Here is a 10,893-nt window from a genome sequence, read left to right on the forward strand (position 1 = left end):
ACTACATTGAAATCTAGTCCTATAACAAAAGGAATATACTGAATTTTGACATTAATTTTGATTTATTTTGTTAAATTATTTTAATGTTGATTACTAAAACTTTTTATACATTGCTTCCTCACGTTTTACACTTTAGTGGTACCTTGCCTTAGTCAGTGTGCGTGCCCTGGTTATCCTTTCTTCCTTTTTCTTTGCAAGAGTTCAGCATATGGGTGGGCACAGGAAATGTTAGAATTCCTGTGCTATCCTTCAAGCAGATCTGATTTCTACGCGCTCCTCTTCATGGCTGGAATACTTTCCTTTCTTATTTCACCACCTCTAATATGGACCCCAATACATTCTATTTCAAAGTTTGATCCTCTTCTCCAGTTATAGACAAAATGGCAGACCATCCACAGTGCAAACATCAGTGCCCAAGGGTAGCATTATTAATTCTTAGGGTCCATGTTTGTGTTTTAACAGAATCTAATCTCAACAACGAAATATCATCATTCTTTTACAACAATGTAGTCATTCACATTCATCTAGCACAAGGAAGATAGCTTTAAACACAGCACACTTGATTCCTACTTTCCTAAAATTTAGGGGAAATTTATAAAGATATGAAGAGAAAGATGCCATTTCGTATGCAGGCACTGGTCAAATTGATGAAGAATAGTAACATGAATAAAGGTTACACAATTAGGACCTGAAAAGACTCTTCAGAATCTAGAGTTGTGTGATCTGGATAAGATGGCAATAGATGGGACAAATATAAAGTACTGAATTTGAGTTTTACTTACTTTAAAGAGAAGGGACTATAGTTGTCATGGTTCATGTAAGACATAAGTTCACAAAAATTCATCTTAGGGTTAGCTTCATGGAAACACAATTTGAGTTAATAGTTCAAAAGAGCTGCCAAGTCTTTACTGGACCAACCTTTCATCCAGATAAGCAATAAAATCTCTCTCTCTCTCTCTCTCTCTCTCTCTCTCTCTCTCTCTCTCTCTCTCTCTCACACACACACACACACACACACACACACACACACACACACGTGATATTTGTTATGAGTTGCTATAGTAAAATGATGAATATCAATACCAACAAGAGAAAGTTACATATAGAGTGCAGGAAAAAAACAAATGCAATTTCCAAATTATCTCCCCACTGGAATTACATGGACAATGCCTCATTTTTCTAGCAATGAATGCAGAGGTATGCCAAGCAGGGAGCTCACCTGACCAGGGTTTTATTTGGAGTCAGTAATGTAGTAATGGTGTGCCTACTTTATTGATTTAGTTATCCAGTCCCTTACCACACCAGAAGCCAAACTGATCATGTGTGTCTCAGTGTCACCAGGTATACCAGGTTATTGTAGGCGATTTCAGGGATTTTAAATTTATCTCCCGGGATCCCCAAAGCCAATTGTTGTTTTAGAATATGCCTGGATTAATATTCAGACACGGTGAGGTAAACCCCTTTATTGCACAATCCCTTAATTATGCAGAAGGAAAATGACATACAGAAAGGATTACCTTTCCATTCTGACACAGGTATCATTTCTGTGGTATCGCAACTCTTAGTGGTAAAGTGTTGAAACTATTTCAAGCATGAAGATACCTGAAGACATAATAATTTGGTAAAAACAACAACAAGAGACAATGATAGGTATCTACTTTAGCAAAAAAATAAATAAATAAAGCTCCAGGAGCCCCCAAAATAATTCTCTCCTAACTCTTGTTGTCCATGTTTGGGTGGTATGCCCCTTCCTTAGACATCCTTGAAAGACAGCTAGTAATTAGCATAATTAGCCAAGGCTGATGATGACCTACCCACATAGACTAAGGAAAGTACTTTTTAACAGGTGTCATATCAGAAGATAAATGTCTGAATGTGATTAAGGCTCTTACAGGTAGAGGGAAAGAGGAAGAGGAAGGTCATTGGCTTCCAAAAATATGGTCTTCCAAGGAGACAGAATTGAATACATAACAAGTTTTAAGAATGTCAACCTGAATATTTATTGCACATTTTCTGTCCTTTTCTAATCTGTCTCTAATTGAATTACAATGAGAAGAACAGCAATAAGGGAAATACAAAGGATAGATCTTATTCCTATCCTCTTTCTCAAATATGTAATTCCCTACTGTTTTAACCAGTATTTACTCTCTAGGAAACTATCTGACAAGTAACACTTTTTAAAATAGTAGTAAGTGGATTAATACACCCTCAATAAAATAGGGCCTACAGTGCCTTTGTGGCTCTTTTCAAAGTTCATTTGTGAAATGCTTAATGACATTCTACTAGAAAATAACTGGGGGAAGAAAGACAAGTTTATAGGATATGCATTAAGATACAAAATTACTTTTAAAATCAGGAAATGTACTTCAGGAAGTAGAGTCAATTCAAATAGAGAAATAGGAGCTTTGAGGGTCTATTAAGATTCCTTTAACAGAGTACAAAAATAATACAACACAGAAAATTGGTCAACATGTGGCTGTTATTTAAGTGCAAGTGAATCTCTATGATTACTGCTATAAGATAAGCAATGTGTCCTGAATTGTACCTTAACAAAGGAGGAAATAGCTGAGGATATAAAACAAAAATGAGAATGGAGCTATGTAAATCAATATTACTGTTGTGATACATCATTATGCTACTAGTTAGAGGCAATATGGTCATAGTAACCAGGCATAAAATAATAGCTGAAAGGATCATTTTACTTGTATTTCCAAAATATGTATTAAAGCTAAGTCTGGACGGGGGCCAGTGGCTCACGCCTGTAATACTGGGTATTCAGGAGGCTGAGCTGAGGATCGCGGTTCAAGCCCCACGACCCACAAAAAAACAAAAAAACAAAACAAAACAAAAAAAGAAAGCTAAGTCTGACACCAATTAACTATCTTAGGAAATTCTTGGGCCACACACAATTCACTAAAATTATTTATAGTTACACTGCAACCCATTGTGATTATTTTGTTTTACAATATTAATTACTGAGACATTAATCATGTTGATATTTATATGTCAACATCCATCGCCCAATTCAAAGCCAAATCCAAATAAATGTATAGTATGCATGTACTAAATACTTCCAGTTATACAATAATTGACGTTTTTCTAATAAATTCCTATAACACAAAATCTGGTTGTGGTATTTCTTTGTAAAATCTACATTATTTTTCATTTTTTAAAAAAGGATCACTGAAACAGATTGATTGGATTAAAATCTAAATTTTCAAGAAGAATAGAAATGTTGTTAGAAAATGAATGTTTTTTTTTTTTTCCCCTGGACCCCATCGTTTATTTGTGGTATTATGCATCTAAAAGCCTCTTAGTGAGGCTTGCCTTTGTAATTAGCACAACTTCCACACTCCGAGTTTTCTAATTAAGACACAAATTGGTTACATAATGACCAATTTTTTTATTCATATATTGTGTTAGTCAACTTCTTTTTCCCAAAGTAAACCCAAATAAAAATACATCCCTCTTTTTAAATAAACTATAGAGATGCGCAAATTTGTATTAGCCTAGAGGAATATACATACATACATACATATATATATATATATAATTATTTTCCCAATAAAGCAATGGTCACACTTAAGTAATGTCTCCATAATGTTTTTTAAATTAGTCAGTGTATCTTACACACGTGTTTTCGAAAATAAGTTTCTACTCCTAAAACCAAAGCTGAAAATAAGTGGTATGTCATACTCAAATAAGAATAGAAAGTCTAAGGGCTTGGAGTGTCCATTAAGGACACTTCCTAAGAGGTTACTGTCGAGTTCTAAACGCAATCTAGGTGGCAGTACCTCCTTTTCGCAGTTTCGACTCTTCACCATCAGCCCAGCGGTTAAATCAGAACTAAGCTGGGTCTCCCTTACTAACTCTCAAAACAGAGAGAAAACTTCAGCCAGCAAGATGATTGGTTGAAAAGTGAATGACGTACTGCAACCCAAGCCCAGTAAGAACCACCGTCCGCGAGCCCGGCTCGGATTCTGCTTTCCCATTGGTCGCTACGGCAAAAGGGCCGGGACAAGCGCTGACTTTGACCTCCGCTTCCGGAACCGCGGGCGAAGATGGCGGCGGCCAGGTGCTGGAACCTGGTGTCCTGCGGCCGCGGACTGTCACTGCACACCGCGGCGAGGGCCACCGCCGCGGCGACGGAGCCAAGCGGCTCGGCTGTCGCTGCCACCTGCGTGGCACGGTACCCGCCGATCGTGGCCTCCCTGACGGCGAAGAGCAAGGCCGCGCGGCAGCGGCGGGTGGAGCGCTGGCAGGCGGCGGTGCACGCGGCCCCGTCCGCCGAGGAGAAGCTGCGCATCCTCACCAAGATGCAGTTCATGAAGTACGTGGTGTACCCGCAGACCTTCGCCCTGAACGCCGACCGCTGGTACCAGGGCTTCACCAAGACCGTGTTCCTGTCGGGCCTGCCTCCTCCTCCTCCTCCCTCCGCGGGATCCGAACCCGCGCCGACGCCGGACCTCGCGGCCCTGCGCGCCGCGGCCTGCGACTGCCTGCTGCAGGAGCACTTCTACCTGCGGCGCCCGCGCCGCCCGCCGCTCTTCCAGGAGCGCCAGGCCATCGCCTCGCCCTTCCTGGACCAGCTGGTGGCCACCCTCGCCAACCTGCTCAGCCCACTCAACCCGGCCCTGGCCACCGCCGCCTTCGGTGAGCCTCGGGACGCCGAGACCCGGGGCTGTGGACCCGACCTGCTGCTGCTCCTCCTCGTCCTGGTCTCTTGGCTGGCCGGAGATTGGGGGCCTGGTGTACTCGTTCTCACTGAGTCAGGGATGGGGGGGAGACTAGCTGCTGGTAGTTAAGTTGTTCCACTCTCCACTGAGGCTCTCTGTACAGCCTCCTCTGGCCTGCAGCCCGTGCCTCTGTAGTGTAAAATAACCAGACAAGACAGTGGAAGAGGAGTTTAGAGACAAGGCTCTGAATGGGGCTAAACTGGGTTGCCTGTCTCCTGAAAAGCTGTGTGACCCTGTGTCCATGAAGTGATCTCTTTTACTTTATTCCTAGTTCCCAAACGAACATGTTGGTTATAGCATTCAGTTATAAAATTGCCAAGGTGTAAACGAGCTGCTAGGTCGAATACCCAACCTTTCATCCATAGTATTATGTGCCAGGTCTTGTTCTGAATTTGCTGCGCATCCACTAATTAATTCTCACAATATCCATTTACAGCAGGCAGAACGATTACATGATTTTATAAATGAAAAAAAGAAGGCACACCACCTTTAATTCTAAGACCATGTACTTGGTGTGTTTGAGGGTCAGCGATAAGCAACTTCTACCTAAATTTGCACGGTAGACATGAAAACTATTAATATATCATGTGTCTCCTGACCAGTGATGTCTGGATATTTATTGAATTAATGTTATAACTGCAGATAACTGAGTCAAAAAGTAGTGATATTGAGGAGAGTGAGGTGAACTTTGACTGCATGGATGGTTGGTGGTTTAGAAATAAGACCTGGTGTTTGGCAAGACCCAGGGTCCTCTTATTTATAAAATGTTATGCATATTATGTGCCAGTTAATAATGTATATATTAGTCGAAATTATTGCAGTTATTTTTAGCTGAATAGCTTCTAATTATTGATTAAGGTGTTGATGAGACAAACAGTGTGTTGAGTGCTTTGTTTAAACCTTAATTGTCAGATTATTACATAACCCAGATACTACCATACATTGGAATATTTTTATATATTTTTTAAAATTAGAAAAAATCATTTTTAAGTTGTCTACTGTTGTTAGTATTCTGTAATAATCAAATTTGTCCATATGATTAGATGAGAACATCTTGAATATCTTTTGATAGATTATAAACACCCAGTTCACTTTTACTGGGTGCGTGGTGAAGAAATTATCCCTGCTGGTCATCGAAAAGGTCGGATTGATGCTTTACGATACCAAATAAATGATACACCACACAACCAGATTCGGATATCCAAGCAACTCCCAGAGGTAAGGGTTGATTATATTTGTATCTATTGAATGTCATAAGCAGACCAAGTAAGATGATGGGATAAAATAAAATGCTTTGGGTCATGCTTCTTATGAGGATAGCTCATTTGAAAATCCCTTTTAGCTTTCTGATCTACAGAGGTCAAATATTTATGTAAAGTGAGATTAAGGCATCAGTTTTCAGACCCATACAAGTTTTCTTTTTCTTATTAATATACTGATAATATTAATATACTGGTAATAGTTTCTGATTTTAATTAATAGTATAATTGCTAGTCATAAATCAAAAGATTTTTACAGTTATGGACTGAGTTACAGTACTTTTAGAGGAAAACAGCATATTTTGAATATTAGTGTGCTGAACTTGTTCCTTAACCATCTGAGTAGTAAATACTTTATAGGCTATTCAAACCATAAAGTCTCTGTTGCACAGTATTAAGTTGTGGTTTTACTGTGTAAAAGCAGCAGTATACAATATATAAATGAATGTGTGTGGTTGTGTTCCAATAAAGCTTTATTTGTAAAAGTGCAGTCAGTTGATATTTGTCCCATTACTAGATATTACTATATCTAGTAACCCGCTGTATCATGGTTCACTTATTGCTCCTTCACAGATTTTCACTTATAGAGGAGATCTCTGGAATATAACTCCCACAATAAGTGAGGGATCACTATTTGTGTATTTTGTTTTAGAAATTCAGCTATACAGTGGAGCCACAATAAGTGAACTGTGGTATAGTGAGGGACAACTGTTGTCAAACCTAATACTCTGAAGCACTTCTAGCCTCTAACATTTTGATTAAGGTAGCCTCAACTTGTCTGATCAGATAATTTTGTGAAAAGCATCTCATTTAACAATTTTTTTAAATAAGAATGAGTAAAATAGATACAAATGTGGCTGTGAGTTTATTTATGTCTTTTCTTTGTCTTTAAGTTTGTACCATTGGATTATTCTATTCCTGTAGAAATCCCTGTAATGAATTGTAAACCAGACAAGCTTCCATTGTTTAAACGGCAGTATGAAAACGACATATTTATTGGTAAGTTTTTCTTCACATATTTGCCATAGATGGGTTCAAAATGTGCTATGCAAAGATGAAGCATTAACTATAATGGAAATTTAATTCTTGGTGACTGGTTCAAATAAGCTATGAGTAATGTGATCTTGTGTTTTATAGTACCCCTAAAAATTGGCAAAACATTCTTTCCGCTCACTATTAAAAAATTTGTTTGCTTCTCTTGCACTATTCATTCTTTCCGCTCACTATTAAAAAATTTGTTTGCTTCTCTTGCACTATTTCACTCTTTACTTGGCTTTGTTGATTTGTTATATAGAAAAGTAATTTGGGTTTTGTCAAGAGTAAAAATGTTCAGCATTGAACTTGGAAGAGTGGTTGACATTTTCACAGATGCATCCTATGTATGCTATACTTGGCAATAATCAGGAATTAAAACATTAATATCTCATGGCTGCTCACATGCAGCAGCTTATTTATTAGTTCTGAGTTGACTTAAGAAAGACTTCAATTTTTTACCAGCCTCTTCTCATTCACTGTGGTATAAGGGAGTGACCTAAAGGAATCTTACTAAAAACAATTCATGAAGTAAGGGTCCTCAGAAATACTGGGTTAAAGTAATTTTCTGAAAAATTAGAAACAAGGTATGCATTATTATATTAATGAAGAAACTTTGAAGCCATAGAGTGTTTGAATTTTGTAGTGACTAAAACAGAGTAATGAACCCTATTCTATAATAGGTTAGTATTCCGTAATACTCGAGAAAAATATAAAATGACAAATTTCAAGTAACTTTTTACATATAAACTTTATTTTGTGTCATGGTGGGCTTTACAGTTACTCATAGATTGAAAAACTATGGTTTCATGTGGAATCTAACTTTATTCGTAGTCACTAAAACTTTGTCAACTAATATTCCCATTTACTTGAGTACTGAGTATATGATGAACTGAGAAGAAACATTTGACCTGTCTCCTAAGACGTGTGCTTCACATATTCGGAATTCTCATTTCATCTGAAAATGTTCTTTTGTTCTTCAGGCTCAAAAATAGCTGATCCATATTGTTATGGTCATACCCAATTTCATCTATTACCTGACAAATTAAAGCGGGAAAGGCTTTTGAAACTAAACCGTGCCGACCAAATAGAAACTGTATGTAGAGCTAATGCTATAGCGAGTCTTTTTGCTTGGACTGGAGCTCAAGCTATGTATCAAGGTAAAACTAATTTTGTGGTGTTTTCTTTCTTGGACAATATCAATGATATTTCAAGAATGTATTCAGATTTGTTTTGGGGGGGGAATTGGGGATGGAGGTAGGCTGTATCTTAGCATTTTGAAAATTTTGGCATTGATAAAAAATAGTTGTTTCGAAATCTGTAATTAAATATTTGAAATTTGGAAATATTGCTTGGGTAGTTATTTTGACCGTTTATTTTGACTATCTCATGAATGTTTTTTGTCTGATAAGGTTTACAAGCATTTTAAAGACTTAACTGAGAGACTTGTGTAGATGATAATAACTCTCTAAAGGCACAAATGAAATAATTTGGTAGGCTAAATATTTAGATTAAATCAAACTGCAGGTATGGCTGAAATGGTAGAATGCCAATGTAGTAATTGCAAGACTCTGACTTCTGACTTCACTGTAGGGAGGAGGTGGGATCATGGCTATCCTAAAGTTTCTCTAAAGGCCGTGTTTGGGATTTGGATTAGGAAATTAGCCATACAGTCAGTATATAGTGATTGCTTTTCATATCCCAGCCACTAGTGGCGTAGGAGATGGTGCTAAACATGATGGAATGATTTGGCTGTTCTGGAGCTTTTGTATGGAGAAAATAGCATAAGAAATGATGATTTATAGGTAGAAGGTATAATTGAGATATGAGGCAGAATTGATTAGAGTCATTAAGAAGACTTCTGATTAGAGACCTATAAAGTGCAGAAATAGCTGCACAATCTGGGGCAAGAAATTTCCAGATAAAAGGAATCTGTTGAAATTTCCAGATAAAAGGAATCTGTTGAAATTTCCAGATAAAAGGAATCTGTAATCTGTTGAAGTATTGAGAAACAGCTTGAAGGATGGCTGAATCAAAGAAGTGAAGGAGAGTATGAAGAATGGGATACAGAAGCCAGAGGCTATAGTCACATAGGGTATTTATTCCTTTCTTCCTCCATTTATTTACCCAGTCATTTTGCTCCAGTTTGAAACCAAGGACTCATCTGGTAAGCAAATCCTCCCCGGCCAATTTACAATCCTCATCATACACCAGGACCATTAAAGACCACTGGAAGTTATTTGGGCTTCATTCCAAAACCTGAAGAAATAGAATATGAACTCAATAAATTCTATATAAATATCCAGGAAGAATTTTAGTTATTACTAGTAATGTCTGTCCACACTGTCACACACACACTATTGTATTATATGTGTATGTGTTAACCTTGCCAAATACAGATGAATGGAGGAGGTGGGAAGCAGGTAGACAGACTTAGAAAAAGCAGGATGTAATCTTGTTGACGATACAAAGATGGCACTATTTATTCATTAGAGATAAGGTATTTTTCTTTATAGTGGTATTAGTCTTGTATTTTAACAATATTAAAAGTATACATATTAAAAATAACTAATAATATGTCATGTTTATATGAATAGATCAGCATATTAATAACAGTATGTTGACATGTTAGTATATTATTGATATATAATATATAAAATAAATAGCTAATATTAATGTCTGACTCATTATGTATGATATAAAATACAAAATCTCTCTAGAGAAGCAAAGTTTCTGCTTGTCTGGTAGTATTTAAAAGTCCTATATCCATTTAGTCTGCAACAAAAACAGGAATTTTTTGTACTGAACATACTAAAATATTCTTGAACTTTATGACATAAGACACATAGGTAAAATGACAATTCTTAAAAACAAGTTTTGAAATATGCAAAGAAAGATACTGAATTTATTTAAAGATAGCATGTTGAAATCCATAGAAAAGTTTTTCAGAAGGCTTTTTTTTTGTGGATTTGGTGAAATAAGTGACCCTACTGGTTATTGAGTGGTAGATTCTGATGAGATAGAAGAATTTGACATATTTGAAGTTGGTGAAGTTAATATCAGATAAGTAGTTCAATTTGAAGACTGAAATTAGAGAAACTGAAAAGGAAGAAATACTACAGAAATGAAATTTAGGATTAGAATGAAGAAGACAGGGAAACTGAGTTCTTTAGGAATTTGCTGGGTAAAATATCAGGAAATGTTTATTACCCAATCTGTTTGCTTTGTTTGGGTAAAATATATCATGTGTCTAAATTTCACCATACTTTCTTCTATAGGATTCTGGAGCGAAGCAGACCTTACTCGACCCTTTGTGTCCCAGGGTGTGATTACAGATGGAAAGTATTTTTCCTTTTTCTGCTACCAGTTAAATACCTTGGCACTGACTGTACAGGCTGATCAAGATAACCCTCGTAAGAATATCTGTTGGGGAACACAAAGTGAGCCTCTCTATGAGACAATTGAAGATAATGACGTGAAAGGTTTTAACGATGACGTTTTACTTCAGATTGTTCAGTTTTTACTGAATAAACCTAAAGAAGGTAGATCACAGCCTTTGGTGAATGAAGAGAAAACACTTGATGTAGGACTCTGAAAATATTTAAATTTCATTGAAGAAATAATAAAAAAAATTCTGCCACTTATTAAACACTTACGTTTTTGATTCCTATTTCTTTTGCTAACCTGTGATTAGAACTTTCATTCTATTCATCTCTGCAGGACTTAATTTTAAATATAGTATGTTGATTTAAAAAGAATTTTGTTTTTGTATGGCTGATAGGACTATTGGGCTATCCTTAATATCTTGATATTAATTGTGATTTTAAAAGTAATATAATACAAAAAACAGTGAATAATTAAATACT

The 10,893-nt window shown here is 36.8% G+C and overlaps 1 protein-coding gene across 1 annotated transcript; it reads left to right on the forward strand.

Annotated features, from left to right (window-relative positions):
* Positions 1-4,056: 4,056 nt before the first annotated feature.
* On the forward strand, positions 4,057-10,678 carry Mrps30 (mitochondrial ribosomal protein S30). The gene is made up of 5 exons (XM_042690613.1): positions 4,057-4,653; positions 5,809-5,954; positions 6,889-6,994; positions 8,011-8,187; positions 10,306-10,678. The coding sequence occupies exons 1-5, from the start codon at positions 4,062-4,064 to the stop codon at positions 10,620-10,622; spliced, it is 1,338 nt and encodes a 445-aa protein (XP_042546547.1). The 5' UTR covers positions 4,057-4,061; the 3' UTR covers positions 10,623-10,678.
* The last annotated feature ends 215 nt before the right edge of the window (positions 10,679-10,893 follow it).

Source organism: Dipodomys spectabilis, unplaced genomic scaffold (genome assembly GCF_019054845.1).
Source record: "Dipodomys spectabilis isolate Male_0828 unplaced genomic scaffold, ASM1905484v1 ptg000138l, whole genome shotgun sequence".
NCBI classification, from domain to species: domain Eukaryota; kingdom Metazoa; phylum Chordata; class Mammalia; order Rodentia; family Heteromyidae; genus Dipodomys; species Dipodomys spectabilis.